Genomic DNA, 19,409 nt, shown 5'->3' on the forward strand with positions numbered 1-19,409 from the left:
GATTGACGCAGGCGTCACGGCGTCTAGCTAGCTGCACGCGTCACTTCCCATACCATCAAAACCATGTCGTACCTAAGCTATACACAACAAAGAAATACAATGCTATTATTACGCTTTCCCAAATCACGCAATCAAGCCCCAAACCTTTTTAACCTTCCCAGTGGATAACGTCAAGTCAGACAGACCCGATCATTCTACAGAGCTTCAATTTTTTATCGGAATTCTATTATTTAGTTACTTTTAAGCTTTTTAAAAATGTCAGAAGGTAGGTAAGATATGCTTTCCTAAAAATTGCAGAAAATTAAAATGTAGACAGTAATTGCAACATATGAAAATGAAGAATATAAAATTAATTAAAATACTGAGTTTTATAAAATGTTATTGTTTAAACAAAATTTATTCCATCTACCTTTTATTAAAATATTAGCGATAAATTTATCGATATTAAATTCTTACACCAAAATCCTTCGACAGATAAATATAATTAAAGAGTTTTTACATCTATCCTATACGTCAATGCCAATAGAAAATGAGTACTGCCTCATTCCCAGTACAGTCGCATCTCTGGGCATTCTGCTGATCCCATGCAATCTAAACAAGCAGCGATCGATAAGAGAAGCACTTTAGATTTATGAATTTACTCCCATAGCTACAATCTGGAAACATTGTTCGCGAAGAAAAAAAAAGTTACGCGAAATAAAAAATATTCAATAGGTGGGATGGTTTCGGTGAGACAGCATAAAATTGAATTGATTGTCGCGTTGACAGAGAGCTTTAGAGAAGCGAGCGATGCGAGGAAGGGTAATCCGTCCGTGAAGTAGAAAAAGGGGGCGAGAGTCAGGCCGAGGTTGAACCTAGTCGCACATGTATATATATATATATATATATATATATACGCACAGAACAGTTCACGGCTAAAGACACGCGCGGCTGGCAAACTTTTTCGCATCGCGTTAGAGTTCTGGGTAGACACGCTTGGTACATAATGCGCATCCCCGTCCCGAGCCAAGAAGTAACCCTCTCCCCCACCTCGATGGCGAGATTTGCCGTGGTTCGGCGTGCGCTATAACGTCGTTGGGTGGGGGTGGAAAAAGTTGGCTAAACTTCCAGGAGAAGTGGAGAAGGAAGGCTTTACTTCTGTGTGTGCGTGTGTGTGTGAGTGTGAGCGTCGATGATGCTAGGGGCAAATCGAAATGGAAGGTGTGGGTGAGTAACGGGCTGTGCTAGTCCGCTCGTGCCCGAGGAATATTCCAGTGGGGTTTGATGGTGTATTGGTGTACGCGAACAGTTTTCTCCTCGCAATGGTGTTGGTGTACGGCAACACAGGCAAAGTTTTGCCGAGGAGCAAGTTTGCCAAAGCAGAGTTTCTGTGTGTGTTACATATATAGGTATATAAATGTGTGGGAGTCTGTGTGCAAAGGGGAACGGGGAGGGCTGGAGTTTGGAGTGTCGAGGATGGCAACGGGAAGCAGCAGCGTTTTCGTCTCCACTCTCCGTCTCCAGTTCCCGCTAAGCGGCCGCCAGGACTAGAACGACTGGGCAGCGACTGCACGGGAATCGCGGCCTCCGCGCGCAAGGCGTGCAAGAAGCGTGCCCCTTGGACCGGCACGCGGCACACGTTTCTTCCTCTCTTAAATCCATTTGCTCGGTATATATACACTTGGATTCGAATCGTGGGGTTGGTTCGACGCGAAGCGATTTTTACCGGAAGCGCGTTGTTTGTTTACAAGTTTAAGGGGGGTGGGGGGAGGAGGAGGAAATCATCGAAGGTCACGGAAAAAGAAATTTCTTTTAGGGTAGGTTCGAAGGGAAGGAAAAATGTAGGTTAGGATCGAGGGGGTTGTATACGCATGAGACCGTGGTGCTCGAGTTCACGCGTGGCACTGGAGAGCCGGACGAGCCGGTCGCTGCTCACTGCTGCTGCTGGAGGTCTGCCGGAGCGCCAAGCGTTCTTCCACTTCCACCTGCATGCACCCCCACCACTCACACACACACACACTCTTATAGTTTCACTCACCCCTTTATCCATCGCTGCCTCCATCTTCTCCTCCGCCTCCTTCGCGCCGCTACATCTGATTCTCCTCTCTCTTCCTCGTGTTCTCTACCCCTAGTGAGATATTGATTTCCCTTAGCTGACTCCCACGAGGGCCGCCGGCAGACTACCAGGTAGAATAGCTCCGCAAACTAGAGACAGCCTCTGGACCAGCGAAGAAAGCGAATTTTACGAGAGCGCCATTAGAAATCCGTCGATTCGCATCTACGTCTCTCTTCCTCCCTCAACCATGCGATTTCTTTTCAATTTGTTTCCGCGTTTGGGTGTGATATATGCATATATATACACGCACGTACAGACATCGCTCTGTTAGCTCTGACGCGCCAAATACTGACCACGTGCGCCCTTGCGCACGCACGTGTTGCCTTTCTCCAAAGCTAAGCCGTTCCATTCTTCCCCCTTTATGCTCTTACGTGATTGATCAACTCGCGTCTCTATCCGACGGAATCTCCCCTACACATTTTTACGTAGTCGCGCAAATTGTAGATATTGCAGTCCAACTTTTTTGATCGTCCAAAGAATGTCTAATTTGTGTCATATTGTCTGATTCCTCGTTTTTTGTTTACTGCTCCTCGTATACTTTGCTTATCGAGGCATAATTTTCGGAAGTCCACGATAAGTCGCAAAGCAGTTTTACGTTCGTTGTATTATAAGTATAAGAAAAGTAGTAAACCCTTTCTATTGCTCTTTTTCGTCAGGTTTTCGCGGTACACGCAAAGGCACAGACACGAACACAGGATTTTATGACTTTTCTTATCTTCTTGCACAGAGATTTGTCGTGACTTCTGTGTGTTTGTGTGTGTGTGAGTGCGTTATTGCAGACCCTCTTTCAGTAAGATTATTGCACTCGCGCACGTGTATACATATATACTAGATTAATAACTGTGATGAAAAGGGGGTATAATCGAGGTAATGTAATTGGAAGTACGTCGCGAAGTTTATACATCGATGCGCTTGGAAAGTTTGAGATCGGTCGATTATACGCGCGAGCGTCCGATTTTCGAGAATCAAATGGACTTGTGGAAAGTTTTGCGGATTCGCCGCCATGTTGGTGTCTGCGCTCTGAGTGCAGAAAATTCGCTCGCGACTTGAAAGTTTTTTATTTACCGCTTTTGCTCACACATGGAGCCGGGGCACACACACACACACACACAAAAGTGTATATAGGGGTTTGGGAGGAGTGGTGGTTGGCGGTGGTGGTGGTGATGGTGGTGGTGGTGGTGGAGGCTGGGTTGTTCGAGAGGGAAGAATAGAATAAGGTAGTAAAGGAGTTTGGGGGTTGAAGAAGGAGGCGGAGGAGGAGGAGGGGTTGGGGGAGGGGGGGGGGGAGAAAGAGAGGATAGAAGCGAGATGAAAATTGGGAGAGGAGTGGGGGAGGGTGTGTAGGTGGGAAAGAGGGAGGCCGTGGAAAGTCTGCGTATTATGTAGGTATCTGTCAACCCCCACTCGGCAGCTATTGCCGCATGCCGCTTTCTCGCAAAGTTTTGCCGAGATCCTGGAAATCGAGGGTAACGCTACTCGCGCCGGTGGCGATGGCGGGGATGGAAGGGGTCTGTGCGCGGCGGCCTCTCCGCTCACCGATGCTCAAGAACGCTCACCGAATCCCTTTCACAAGGAATTCTAACCTAGTAACGAGCTCGCCTCGCCGGTAACGCGCGATCGGCTGTCACGTGCCGCGATCCGTTAACGATTCGCTCTGACTAATCGCACGGGGGGCGCTTCCTTCCAGCAAAAACGCGCCAACTTTCTGTGACGAGCCTCAACAATGGATTTTCAACCCTCGCGCCGGCTGATTACGACCATCGCTCACTTCAATCTTACGCAGAACTCTACTTGTGATACCTTTGGGAGATACTTATGATTCCTCGTGCGGAGCTTGATCTTATTTACGCCGAGGTACGATACCATCATTGTGCATTCACTATTTTCTTCTTCTAGTTTCTTTATTTTGTATATAGCTGTAAGCATAGACTGCTCTACGAAACTCAGTCGCAAACAAAACAATCGATCTGTTGTATGGCGATAACAGGTGTTCGTGTGTTCCTGTCACTGCAGCGTTGCTTGCGATATGTTACGCGCCAACTTAATATCCTTTTTTACGTTCGTTCGTTTTTAATTATTTTTTTAGTTTTAAGTGTATCGCATAGTGAAACAATTAGAAAAGTTCTGCTTTTATAAGCTTTCAGGAAAGTTAACAAGTTTTCAGAGCTTCTCAGTAAAGTGAAGTAATTTAAAGTTGAGTTACTTAATTCCTTATTCGCGAAATTCGACTATTGGCGAATAAGAATCTTTCTTTATTGTGGCATAAACTTATTTAAACTTTTGAGATCTCATCCAGGAGAGGCAGCTTTTCTTGATTGACCGTTCAAGAGTAAATATTATTTTCCTATATTATATAGAAAGACTTTAAACTTTAAGAGAATTTAATTTATAAAAGATTGTTGATTTTAAAATATTGCATTATTTTTCTTTGCGATTAATTCATTTTCTAACGCTTGCCAATGTATGAAAGATAGATAGGAATGTGAACATTTTTCTCAGCTTCTTTTTTTAAAATGCACAGCTTAATTAAAAAGTTGTTAAGAATTGTAAACTGCTGAAGTAAAGGATATCAGTGGCATAAACCACACTGATTAATAATATCTTAAATTGAAAAATGTTAAATCTTAATGATTTCTTCAATAAGGACAAGATTCTTAAAAATGGTGTAATAATTGTAATATTTTTTCTTTAAATATCCTGTCCTATCTACGGTTTTAAAGAATTCATCTTTTTTTTTAATTTTGTACATGCACCACATGTGGCCAAGGGACCAAAGTTAAATTAGAAACTGAAAAAATATATATTATACAGTTCTACTGAAATTGGATAGTAAAAAAATTAAAAAGCGAAAGGACGTGTGAAAGTATGTGGCCTAGTAAAATATATTTAAGTAGACATGTAGGTCAAATGATCGTGTCTATTCAGCTTTTACTGTAGACAACCTGTGCTTGTTACTAGAGTATGAACGCTTTTGATTATCGGCAATCCGAACGCGCAGGCTCAATTCAAGATTAATCCTCTGCGAGTGTACCTCTTCCATTAAACGGCTCACCAATGTAACTGCACACAAACTTAAAACTTGACTGAAAAGTTAAAAAGTTTTCTTCGTCTCCCTTTATTCTCTCTCTCTCTCTCTCTCTCTCTCTCTCTCTCTCACTCTTTTTCTCTTCCACCGTCTCCCTTTTTCCTCTCCTCCTCTCTGATCTAACCGTGTAATAATGTCTTCTATTTTAATACATTGCTTCAAAAAATTATGATTTCTTTTTAAATATTATATTATTACTTTCGGAACTTTCTAAATTTTCTTTTAGTCTCGCTTGAATAACATTGTTTCCTAAAAATTTATATCTTGACAAAAATTCTATTTTGATTACGATGTGTTATTCTCTATGTGGATAGCAAAGCTATTCAACGATTGTTTGTTGACTTTATCAAGTCCCTTTACTGTTATTAAATATATTTTATTATCCTTTGTCACACAAACACATACACAAATACTATTTATTTTTGAATAATTTTAGTTATCTAATATTTCACATTTACGGAAATACATTTTTTAATATCGGTCAAACATTAGTAACAACAACGGTAGCAATATGATATATTCTGGTATTGTAAATGATATTTAATAGAAAGTTATGAGTAAAATTAGTTTGCATAAAGTATGAGTGATGAAGCCGTATAAAGGAGGGAGGAGCGAATAATTGGACGGAGAAAGGGGGGATTGAGATTGGGGCGTGTGTGAATACTGGGAATTGCTAATTAGACCTCCTATCGTGAGTAATACGCTATTTTTCGTTTTTGCAACATTGTTCTTAAAAATAATGCGGTAAGAAGTGGTTGAAGCAGATTTAAAAATATTATGAAACTGTTGCTATTATTGTCTCACAGTAGGCCAATTCCAGTTGCTGACTTATTTTGTTGGAATTTTAAATTTAGTTTTCTCTCTGCCAAAATTGCTCATTAGCGCTCTCCCTGTATTCGTTATTGAAAATGAACTCTTGTTTTGTAAAACTCAATGCTGATTTTAAAAATACTAATTTTCAAAAGAAATAACTATGGCTTATAAATCTCAATTAAACATTTATAAATTTCAGATAATTTCAATTCGATTTGTACCATGATCTATGAGATAGTTTTCATATCAGTTTGAAAAATAGTGTTTAGAGATAATCATGTTTGGCAATTCATGAAGGCAAACCTATTGATTTTCGTTTGTTCTAATTTCTATATACAGCTAAATTTACATCTTAATTTGATTGTTATGGACAGGATGGACATTCTATTGGTGGAATTCGCAGATTTACATTGTTTAATTTTTAACACGCGCCTATTCATCCTTTGAGTTGTAACTTTGCAATTTTTGGAATGTTTTGTTGTGTTTTACATAAAAAATTCTTTTAGAAAATACGAAAATAATGCATGAAATTGTTTTTGGATGATAACATCGATCCCTCTAGCTGTATACTATGCTCCCTTCAAATGGGGGTTCTGTAATAAGTTATCGCATAATCTTGAAATCAAAGTAAAAGTTTATATACGTAACTTTATATATAATACACACATAAGAAAATAAATCCCTTTCAGTTCTATTACAAAAATAATCCTTTATTTTTACTTCATATCAATAAACATATATGCCAATATTGGTTGAGATTTCACCAAATACCTATTAAATATTTATGGAATGTTACACATTTTAAAACACGCAGGAGGTACAAAAGACTTCTGAAAACGCTTCGACTTTTCTTACAGAATTTTTCTCAATTTTGACTCAAGGCTACTTATATGTTTATATAGAAAAAGAAAAAACGACTGTATCTTTTTAAGAAGATTGAATATTTACTTGGGACATTCGAGTGTTGTTTTTTTTATTTTTCAATAGAAATATTCAACTCTCGTCAAATATTGCAGGATATTACCATGTAGTAGAGCATAAAAGCGCCTTTCCCTTTTGGCATTGCAGTTATCGCGTTACATCACCGAGATATTACGAATACGTGCATTGAATTCTTCCTTGGAGTATATAGAATTTCACTAAAACACATGCTTCGAAATATTCCTAAGATTTAGGAAGGTTAATGTTATTTGCAATTAAAGGAGTATTTTGACCACTGCTATTGATAGCTTGCTCTCCCCATGCTTTTATTTGTATATACGATTCAATTGTTTTGATGCAGAAATCTCGTCAATATTACCCCCGGCCGCAGTCTCGGGCTATGCGAACCAGTTTGCTGGAACAAAGTTTCTCTTTGTCATTTCATCGGAAAACTTCCTCTTGGCGTCTCATTTAGCGGAAATCGAAGTATCGGTATCATCCCGTGAGCGTTGTGCAAGCGAGGAAGTTTACGTCGTAAAGTTCAGTTCTTAGGGGGTGGAATTATAGTTTGCTAACGCTTGCGCTATGGCACGCAGTAACTACCGCGGCGATCGCTTTAAAACTTGTTCTCCGGTCTCCACGCGTCGATGAGGGAGGCGGGAAAGCCGAAAGCGCCGTCCGTCGTCTCTCTAACTGTGGCAAGAAGTGGGGGAGGGGGGGGGGGGTGCAGGGGCAGAGGGTGGATCAGTAGAGACGAGAAGGGGTGAGAGGCGCGGTTAAGTTGCCAGGAAACTTTGGTAAAACTGAAAAGTTAATTTCGTCGTGTTAAATTACTCGAGCGCTCGGGCATTAAACTTGCAAAAGTTGGCCGGATGACTGAAATACGTTCCGTCCATATCCTGCTCCCTCCCACTAGCTTACCTTTCTTTCTGCGCTGCATCTTTTCTTCTTTTACACCTCTTCCACTTTTTAATCCAATGGATAAGCAAAACTTTCCAGTCGTGACTGAATACTTGCATGTATTCGTCTTCATACGTGCAAAATATGGTACACAGGACTGTGAGGTACGACTCTTCGAACACCGAGTGCTGATTCTTAGTTGCAACTCTGAAGGAGGAGATATATTATTTGAGAGATACCGAATAAAAATAATGTTGCATTAAATATTATAGTCAAGTTTCTTAATTGTCTGCTGCGAGTCACTCAGCAAAGCCCTTTGATTGTTCTCAAAATCAGCTTTAATTTATTTTCGATCCGTGTTCCAATTTCATTTCTATTATATTGGTATATTGATGAAATTTTACTCTCGTACAGTTACTATAAATAAAGGGAAATAAAAAATACCCATGATTATTTCAGTCAAAAGTAGAAAGTGGGATTTTATCGATTTAACCTGAAACTCAATATCGTTGTTAAATATTAATATCTCTTGATAGTTCGAAATGCAACTATTAATAGCGGGTCAGCTTCCTGTAGTGCACTTGCATTAATATTAAAAATTCTGGTGATTTGCACCACAATCTATTAAAAAAATGTTTAAGTTTGCACTAAATATATTTTAATAATATATAAATTATTATTTTCTTTAAATTATTTTTATATCAACAAGAAAATTATATCAACGACTGTATAGTTAGCTGTATTTTATCAAGATCGACCGTAGTATATATCTTGACGACAAGTACAAAGAAACAGCAACAAAAAAATATCGAAAACCTATAATCTCTGACACAGCCTGTTTGCTCGTCACAAACTGAAAATAATTATTATTTAGTTTGAAGTATTAATTCTAGTTTTTCATTAACTTTCAAATGGGCCCATGAACATAATTAACGACTTATGTATTCCGGATATCTACAGGGTTTGCCACTTAAAATGCCCCAGAGTCATACCATGAAGCACGCGCACTTGGCAAGTACTTGTGACACTTTTTCGAATAATACTTTTTTCCCCAGGTATAACCATTACGAAAGGTTAAATGTTGATTATTTTTAAGAAAATTTAATGTAAAAACTGTCGTTTTCTAGGATTCTACGTGATTTCTACGATCAATGTATTTGTATTTTTTTTTTCAGGTGAATATTTAGAAGATTATATCATTATAGGTCAAATTTTTCTGTAAGCAATATGTCACGGCCGGGATAACGCTTGCTGCTGGTTTAGAAGTTCATAATTAGAGTACCATACAAACCAAGTATTCTAAGTGTAAATTAGTTAAACGCGCGCATATGTTCTACTCACTTTGGGTACCAAGTTGGCGCGTGCGTCAAAATGCCTGCAAACTTTCTTCAAACTCAAACCTCTAATTTCTCATTCTCTTCTACCTTCAATTGCTTCGTTGTTTTTGCATCACCACATGGTTTTGAACACAGCTCTTTAATCGTGTTAAATTTAATAGCTCTCTACTTGAAGTAGTAAAACTGTAATTAAATTTTCGAAATAGATCTTATACTTATATTTATATTGGTTCTTTTATTTCTAATGAAATAAAATACCAGATTTAATTTTAACCTATTGCACAAAAAGAAATTGAATCATTCTTTTCATGCTGTAGGGCATTGCAGAAATTTTGTCGAAAAAGTGCAGAGTAAATTTACCTGAAAGGTCAACGAATCTCAATTTCCCACATTGTGTACACAATGTAACTTTTTAACTAAACTTCGATGTTTTCTTTTACAATTTCTAACAAAGTTTTAGTCGTTGTCAATATCAGTTAAACAGTAACAGTTCCGCAATGTATAATTACCAAAACCTGTTAACCAGTAGTAAAATAATTAACAAATTTAACGTAAGTTTAAAGTCGAACTTCCACGTTTGACTCCACGATTTAATTTCTTATCGTTTTTGTTACTTTATTAATAAGCCAGATTATCCAAAAGGAAATTATCTGCATTAATTAATTACAGCTTATTGTTTTTAATTATCACTAATTAAAATGGCATAATTATTATAACAAAACTTGCAAAACGAAAAGGGTTTGCGGCGTTGTATAAATCACCCTGCGCACCACGTGTTGTCTTAGTTTAGTTCAGCTAGGCTATCTTAGTCTACGGAAACTTTTCCACGATGAGCTTTGTTGGCCGTTTCCCCAACAGGACGGAAAAGTTAAATGCGAAAGTTTTACCCGATATCCAGTAACACCAAGCTCTCTGAGAAATTTATCTACTTTATACGCGCTGCAGAAATCACGATTATAAATAAAAAATATATCATTTGTATTTAATTCGTAGTCTTATTGTAGTGTAATAATTATGACAAACAATTATTATGTTTGCAGCTTTACAATTACTAAATATTATTCTTGACTACGTATATCATTGAAAGTTGTATTTGCACAGGTTATGTTTTTCAAACTTTGTTCACCTGCATTTGCACAGTGTCATTATTAATATTATTAATGCTCCATTTTTGCTGTATCCATAAGTTGGACAATTTCGAAGGAGTCATAAAGTGAATGTAGGGAAAAATTTCAAAGTGAGCATTTAGAAGTTATAAAGGTTACGTTAAGTTTATAAGATTAAAAGCTTTTCAAAACATTCTATTAATGCACCATTTAACTCAAGACTTTACGAGATATTTGAATTAGAATAAGTAACGTGTACGCGTGAAGCTGTCGCCCATGGCAAAATGCTCACTTTCAAGATTTTAAAGCAATATATTATACTTGGGCTAAAGGATACATTAATATCATATAGTGTTTGGAATAGCTGTTGAGAACTCCATCATCAGCATAAAATAATGTTTTTACATAGCATCAATCACACTCTATATGTTGCTCTTTTCTATCTCTATAATAAACATATATATATTTATAAATGTTATATTGAGATAAATATTAAAATTGATTTTTTAACAGGATGGAGCGGAAGAAAAGACAAAATCACTCGATACAGCATCTTCTCGAGTTACCGTCCAGCAGAGATTCGAGTTTTCCTCAGCTGCTTACGCAAGAACAAGCTCAACCATCTCCGATTCCAACCCCTCGTCAAGTACCAGTGACTGTTTTGCATCCCTTGCCGAAAAAGGTAAGTTAAGATTTTCTCAAATGTATATATGTATATTGAATAACATTTAGATATACAGACTAAAAAAGGAGTTGGTTATAAGAAGCCAATAATTTTAAAATTGCCAATAGATTGAGTTGCTATATTTAAGTTTTAAACGTTCAAGTAATTCAAGGTAAATGTAACTTTTAATAAGAAACTGCGATTTATATATAGATGAACGAGGTAAGTGATAAAATGAATTTATAATTTAAATAACATTAGTCTATCCGTACAATTAAATATAAGATATTAATAGAGTTATAGTTTGTTGTTGAAGATTACAAAATAAAAATTGCTAAAAGCTGTTTACCAAGTTTTTCTTAATAATAATATACTTAAACATAAAACTACAGAAGCTTTTCTAGATATGGCATTGAATAAGTACTGAGCGATAAAAAGCAATCAAAAACTATGAATCGTGTTGTTAAATTATGTGCGTCTAAGTTGACTTATGAGTTGGGTAAACTGGTAGTTCTATTGCAAGCTGGAAAGCACTAATAAGTAGTTTGTTCAGTAGGTATATGTATTCCTAGTTTTGTGTTGCTGCACAGATATACTATAAACTTTAGTTCTGAATTGGCTTGATATTAAGTAACTTTGCATACACATTAAATACATATATACAGTAATGTATCGAACGAGTTTTGGCAACTGGATTTCGTTCTTAGTACTCTTGTAGCACTAAGACGCTGGAACTGCAGTGATAAAACTTAAAAAAATAAAAGAAGAGCAGAGAGGTTATGAAGTGGTCATTGAGACGTAAAAAGATTGGATTGACGATGAACGTAAAACGAACCGATTGTAACTATATAAATTGCTGACGTTCTACTTTGACGCAGTGGTTTTTTATTGATCATTCGCCACGTGGGACACATTGTTATTGTCCGTATAAATGTCGACGTAAGCTTAAATTGAAGGCGACCAACGGAAGGTATAATTTTTAATTTTATCACTTCAATATCCCGAAACTTGTTATTTTCACACAATTGTACATCATAAGGCTCCCTCAGTCAGCAGAGTCCATTTATACCAACTGTTATTCACTTAGTTAACATTGTCTATTATTCTCCCGAGGCTATAAAGCTGTCGAAGAAATTTTTGAAATAGTCAAGCACTAAAAATATTATTTTATATTGTGAAATAGAAAAATGTGTCTGTTTTATTCATCCTCGATTCTTGTAATTGAATGAATATTTTAGCAATGAAGGTGGATTGGCAAACGCAGAGCAGTATCCTTTGTGAAGTAACGATTTTTAAAGTTTTCGTGAGAAGTTTGAGCTCGTTGCTGCCGAGAGTTATTGAAGAATGTTAGCCAACTTTAAGCGGAATAATTATGGAAAACTGTATTTCCATTACTCAACTAATTACGTTTTTAAATGATAACAGGATTTCTTGAGCATGCTTTATCACCTTATTATTAAAAGCACGAATGTGTTTTATAATTATTTGTATAATCACATCAGCCCGTAAAATTGTATTGTTTTAATAGAATTTTTTAAATGAAATGCAAGGGTTTTTAGCAATTTAAAGTATAAGGGCAATAATTTTGAGGATCTTTAAGCAAAAGTGTAACTGAATATAGTACAGAATGTACATATATAATGTTACGTTTATACATGCTGCTCTTTATTCGCGAATTCGAGTAATTTTGAATGTACTCAAAATAAGTTATTACACATTTCTTTAGGTTTTATTTAAACTTAAGCTGTCTACGTTTATGGTAAAGGTATATTATCGGTGAAGTACATTTTACCATACAGTAGAATTTTCGAGGTAAGTAAAATCTTGGATAACTTTGGAAAGTGCACATATATTACTTTACCTCGTAAGAAGAGTAGATATGGTGAAGTGGAGGGAAGTATTTATACCCACCAGAATCTCCAAAATTTACCGACATTTCAGTCGGTACTGGCATCCCTGTTACTGGTAAAATAGATCATTTGAAGAAAGCAGAGCAGGAATTGAGGGGGATGAAACCGGAGGGATGAACACGCTCCGCTCAGGGTCATTCCTCTCCTCCTGTGCAACCGTCGCTACAATCTGTATTACCCTCTTGCTGCTAAAACAGAATTTATTCTTATCGGCATATCGTCGATAAGGGACTATTTCCTAATTTACCAGGACCCGTTATCCTGTAGCACCTTACTGTGGTAAAATACCTGCTTAAAGTCCTATCGAAAAGCGTCGTGTGCTTAATAATAGTTCATCTATTTTCTTTTGTTTTTAATATTATTATCTAGTTATGATTTTATGTTCTATTTTAAACAATAATATTTTAGTTGATTGTTTTCGCTTTATATAATGCAATTTAAAAAAATCAATAAAATCCATTTACGATTTTACGATCTCTAAAATTAGAGGACTGCTTGATAAGAGGACTTTAGCAAGGCGTTGGCGTGTGCTTTACGCGAATATAATTTGCTATTGAAATCCCGTGAATGGAGCCATATGGGAGGAGTGCCTTGAGCATGCGAAAGGTGGCGGGTGAGACTGAATTTATGATAATTGCATAAATCAGAGCTTTCCTCCACAATAATCATAATCTATTGGGATAGTTGTTCGAAGTTAGCTATTTAGCCGACGGCAAACGTAGGGAAGGATAGGGAAGGAGGCCAAAAGGTTCTGTGTGGTCCTGAATATAACGTAAAGTTCATAGATTCAGCTTGGAATTATGAATTGATCCTTTCGTATGCCAATTATTGTTCATATTTTTTTTATACTAAGTTATATCTATTGTATTTTTATATCAAATTGTTATAATATTACTTATAGCTGAAAATTATTAAAACTATTGAAGTGTCATTCTTAATAACTTTTGGTATCACAACACATTTTAGAAGAATAATTGAATTTTTATATGAATTAGATTGAATTTTGTGCAAAAGAATATTTATGATTTTCCACGAATCAATTTATTTTTTACATCCTTTTATGCTGTACCTTTGTTACGCCAATGACCAATTTATTTTAATTATAACCTCTTATTTCTCTCCAAATTTGATTGCCATTGATTTTTATTTACAATAATGGAACACTCATCGATTGATTTAGTATTTCGAGATCTTGACTGATTTCTTTATTAAGGTTGTTAAGGGCGGAAGCTTCTATGGATAATTAGATGCGCGGGTCTAGAATATTAATGTTAAGAGCCACTCTAGCTCAACATTAGCGATCGTTAAGCTTACGATTACGTTTACGAGTTGCCGTCTTTCTTAAGGGAGAATGGTAATCGCCCTCAATAATCTTCTTTCGAGATTTGATGAAACTCATTTCTTCTTCACTAAGACTCTGACAAAGTTTCGAAAAGTACGTGTCTTTAATAAGATTTTAAGTTAAATCAAATCGATACATACGTAACACTATATGTTGCTAAACTATGTTATTAACCCTACTCAATTAACGAAAGGTTCGGAAAAATCGTGTCAATTTAGTACTCTAAGAATGAAAGACATCATTTTGAAGAAAATTCCCCAGGCGCAAAAAGGTTGAAGGGGAGTCGTATTATAAAGAGATCGCCAACGAACGATTTACTTTCGAAATTGGCCTTTTGCTCGAATTCCGAAGGCTTTTGTTTCGTTCGTTTATTGATTTTTCTCTCAATAAAAAGAGAGAAGAAATACGAATGTAGGATCGAATTCAGTCAATACGTCTAATAAATGAACCCGGCTAATCAAATATTTAACCAGTGAATTTACACCAGGGTATACATAAAATCTGCCTAATTCCTGAGATTCGGTTTAACTTGGATATTCTCATGTGCATGCAGAGGGAACAGAAAATGTGGAATGAGTGTTCGAAGAAAAAGAAAAGAAAGACGAAGAAAAATAGGAAAAGAGATGAGACATTGGCAATGTTTGGGCGAGAATTAGCCCACAGGGCATTGTAACGTCATAAATATATCCCCTTAAATTTTATCCACCATATCCAAGCAAGATTGGTCAGCATCGATATCACGGTACAGCAGCAAAGCTTGCAGGTATCGTTGGTGAATATGAAAAAGCAGAGATAACAATAAGACTCTTAAGAATAAAAGTTAATAATGAAATGGATTATCGATAGTCAATGGTTAAAAGTACGCAAGAGGAGGGGGGATGTACAGATAAAACCGAGTGTATAGCTACATATATATTATGAAATTCGATCGCTCGCTATAATTCCTCGGGCTTTCCTTGGGGAGCGAGATATAGTTTTTCGTCATGATGGGGGAAAAGATTAGGGATAGGAAATTCCGGTGAGAAGCACTTGAGCCAATGTCGTGGCACCTCGACAGTTGGGTACTCGGTTTCTTCTGGCATCTCCTCGTTGCAGTCCTCTCTCGCCGGGCTACGTCTTTGCACGGTGTGGTATCTTGGAGGAAACTCCACAGTCGCAGCCGCTTATAGTAGTCGAAATGGAAAGGGTTTCAAGGGCTCCGGAAGGACCGCGGGGTTATAATGAAATATAGCCCCGTTCCGCTTCGTATAAGACTGCATTAAGATTATACGTCGCCGGTCTCCCGCGACTGAAGAAGGTCGAAATAAGAGGGGTTGCGTGTGGGGGAGGATTGTGGATAAGGGGAGGGATGGGGGAATGGGTTAAAGGGGTTTGGTTAGATGGGTGGAGAGAGGGTGCTGCTGGGAGAACCAGGAGCGAAAGGGGTAAGGGATTCCATTCCTCCTACGGTGTTTTAATCAAGCCGGATTTGCTGCGGCAAGCCGTGGCTCCAACTTTCATTTTAGCCAACCCCGCCAATCTCTCTCTCTCTCTCTCTCTCTCCCTCCCTCTCTCCCTCTCTTTGACGAGTGCTCTACACGAACATTTTCGCCTACTCTGTGTCTCGTCATTTTACTCATTCTCATTCTCTCTCCAGCTCTCTCCTCCTTGGCCCATTCGTGCTCTTAGCTTCGACAGCCTCGATGGATACCTACCGCAGTATATATATGTATACCGTGTACGTGTGTTTGTCCCGCATTAAAACGCTATCGCTGTTTCGCGGAGACGCGTGATCTCCACTCGGTTTGCTTGCTGAAGAAACTTTGGATTTGCAGCATAAGTCGGCGGCGCTTCACTTATTAATTCGATTATACGTCGAAAGCTCATTAATGGACTAAGCAATAGCAAGCAATTATGAATAATGCTTTCTTCATCCGCTTTCGAATCTTTGAAGAATCTTAATAGTCTGATCAATTATTTCCAGTGAACTTTAAGGAAAACGAATTTGCTGCTAATTGTGAAAGTTGTACGGAGGATTCAATAGGATAATAGAGATCTGGAATAGAAGAATGCGTTGAAGAATTTTCAGAAGCGTATGGTTAAATCCTAGAGTAATTGATATTAGCTAGTTTTGGAGTAGTGGATGGTATAGCTTTTAAGTGTATTCGCAGAGTTTCTCAAGTGTGTTATTGGAAAACGGTAGAGAGTCCTGTAGCCCGTAGGTTCTGTATGGTCTTCCAGTTCACCGTCGTTTCGAGTTTACTCGTTGGAATGCTTTGTCGATCTCTTCTCTCTTCCTTCTCTTCTCTCATTCTCTCCTTTCCACTATCCTTACTCCCCTCTCGATCCTCCACCTCTCTCTCTCTCTCTCTCTCTCCCACTTTATGTTCCTCTTTCTCCAACGAGAGAGTTCTCTGTTATTGAGCTGCTTCGTTTATCTAAGCAATCAATCCAATTACATGAGCCTCCTCAACCGATCGCTCCTACTGCTACGCCGGGTGTCGGTAGCCTTGCTTGTGATAGACGTGAATGAGAAACCGCTTGATAGCTTTAACCTGATATATAAATCTATCATCCTATTCTTTGTCATTATATAAATAAAAGGTGCATCGCGTGCGCTTAGTTCTTAACGCGACTATGTACCAAGCTGTATATTTATGAAATATTGCTATTAATTTTAAATAACTATATAGCTTGTTACCTGTATCACGTACAGAAACTCTTTAACCTTAACACATTTCTACATTTTTATAGGATAATTGCAAACGATAAACTTTTATCGAGAATATGAAAGTTTTTGCTCGAACTTGGAAAAGCCAACTTCTTGGACCTTGGCTATCGCTTAGCTTCTATCGCTTCAAACGCGGAAGTACATAATACTTTAGTTAACACTTGTGCTATAGCAGATGACTTGGCCATCCCTCTTGAAAGCCAGAAAGCTCTGGGTGCTGTCCTATCCTTTCTTCATCCTAGACTACAAAACACTAAGCCCCGAGAATCTCTGTAGGCTTTATGTTTCGCACTTCCTGGTATACTATATATATATATATATATATATATAATACAATACTATATATACAGATTATACAAAATTAGTCTCATGAGAATCATCGAAACGTAGGTAGGATTTTCCACCCCTACAATAGTGGAAAAATGAAGAAAATTGCAGTAAGTAAAATTTGGAAGAATGATACAACAAGAGAGTAAAGTTATTCCTCCAATAAGAAGTGTCTATAATGAAAAGCTTATAGCTTTATCACTCGATCTTGATTTAGCATTTGACAGGATGCACGTGGATGGAATTCGTTTCATCCACTGGTTAGTTTGTCGGGTGAGTGAGAGAAAGGTGGGAAGTGAAGGATGGAAGGAACATACGGCAAACAATATGGCGACGAGCGAGAGAGCCCGAAGCGTTGCGGACCGGTCAGTATGCAATATGCTAAGGTTCTACTTGCTAGCCTTCAGCTGGCCACCCCCTCCTTCTCTTCCTGCATCTCACTTTCTCCGCCTCCGCCTTTGCCACCACCTTTACCTCCATCTCCATCTACACCTCCTCGCTGGCCCACCTCCACCCGCGTCTGTTGCCTCCGCCGCTGCCTCCACCGCCACCGCCGCCAACGCCGATGCCGCCATCCGACGGCCTTTCCTCCTTCTGGTCCTCTATAACCTCCGAATCCTTGGGTTTGGGAATTTAATTACAGTATAGTGCCTACATTGTAGCCCCAGCCGGCCCGGAAATAAACTCCCCATTGTCGCGACACAAAGCTTCTATTTGTCACGAGACCAAGCGTTCGACACCCTTGCGACACACAATTCTGCTTTCCACCTGCCCTATTCGGACCCCTCGATATCGACCTCATCGACTTCTTCGTCCGAGAAACCACCTTGATTATTGCTAATGAAGGTTAAACGTCGGACCCCCTTTGCGGCAAGGTAACGACGACCGACCATTGATCTCTAAATTAGAAACTGCCAATAGCTCATCTTTTACCCATGCGTTATAACCTGCGATGTTCGAGACAATGTAAAACCTATCCGAGCGACACTAACGATTTATATTGTGAACGCAAATTAACGAGTTAACGTGCCACTCCTCGTTGCAACATCGATAAAAAGAGCAGCTGCGACGTCTTAGATATTCGACAAAATACTCTTAGGAGAATATAATGTTCTTCTGTACAGTATATAATCCCTGATACAGCTAGAGATATGATTAGGAAAGATAGCATAGGATATTTCTGAAACAAGTCAGGCGAAACTTATGACTTCATTCACTCGCTTACATTATGAAGGAGATTATGCGAGTAACCGCTGCCTACCTCCTTTAACAACCGCCCTATCCCGCTTCTTCGTGAACTTCGATGTAATAAGTAACAACGCCATTTAATTATAAATGCTCGCGCCCAAGGAACGAACTTATCTGGCTCCCACCTTCCGTTTAATCCTAATGATGGGGGGACATGAAATCGTACGTTGGAATTTAGACCGTTCAAAGGGTGATTCTGTTTTCAGTTACTGCCGCTTAAAATAATTGAGTTAATTAAGCAATCAATTGGCCTGAATATTAAACTTAACGGACCTTCTACTTTTTCTTAAACACATTTTCCTCACAAACTCTTCTCCGCTGTATATTATTTCCATCCTGCGCTACGTTTATATATATATATGTATAAATCTACCTCCCTATTATATTCTGTATCGTAACAGCAGATCTGAATCTGTTACATAATGCTTTATGGATTCTTATCGTATATTGCACATTGTTTAATGGAAGGCATTAAATTATTTGAGAGGATTGTGATTTATAATGGAGATAGAGAGTAAGAATGTTATACATATTTATATAGCGTCACACCACGCAGTCAAGATTGCCATAATCGTCGAGTTATAAATATAACTACGGAGAGTGGGTGATGGTACAACGATGCTCTCCACCATTTGCGAACCTCCTGGACTGGCCGGTAGGACCATAAAGTCCTAATTATTCGCTCGTCGTTAAATCGGTCGCCTGTGCTGCAGTTATGGGCTTTTCGTTCACCAACATAAGTATGCTCTACGGCGTATATATTTACTCTCATTAATACATAGTACTCGGTAAGTACACGTACACGAAACAAGACGTCGACGATCATAACAGCAATTATCTGAGAGAAGTCCTAAAATGCCATTAGAGTATGGGGCTCTGAGCTTTTGCCATTAGCTCGATTGACAGTAGTCATGGATCCGTTAAATAAATTTAAATTACTCGAAAACTTTT

General features: G+C 38.1%; 1 protein-coding gene and 1 long non-coding RNA gene across 2 annotated transcripts in view; one reads left to right on the plus strand and one right to left on the minus strand.

Annotated features, from left to right (window-relative positions):
- The window catches only part of LOC136780655 (uncharacterized), a 78,123-nt gene that overhangs the window by 2,689 nt on the left and 56,025 nt on the right, over window positions 1–19,409 (minus strand). The window lies entirely within an intron of this gene.
- The window catches only part of LOC136780648 (uncharacterized), a 236,409-nt gene continuing 218,166 nt past the window's right edge, over window positions 1,167–19,409 (plus strand). Inside the window, exons 1-3 of the mRNA XM_066739165.1 lie at window positions 1,167–1,206; window positions 3,783–3,949; window positions 10,771–10,939. Of these exons, the coding sequence (XP_066595262.1) occupies window positions 10,772–10,939 (168 nt within the window). The 5' untranslated portion in view covers window positions 1,167–1,206; window positions 3,783–3,949; window position 10,771. The remainder of the gene's footprint in view (window positions 1,207–3,782; window positions 3,950–10,770; window positions 10,940–19,409) is intronic.

This window comes from Prorops nasuta, unplaced genomic scaffold (genome assembly GCF_024137725.1).
Source record: "Prorops nasuta isolate Cenicafe-Biocafe unplaced genomic scaffold, Cenicafe_Pnas_1.2 PNAS00019, whole genome shotgun sequence".
Classification (NCBI taxonomy): domain Eukaryota; kingdom Metazoa; phylum Arthropoda; class Insecta; order Hymenoptera; family Bethylidae; genus Prorops; species Prorops nasuta.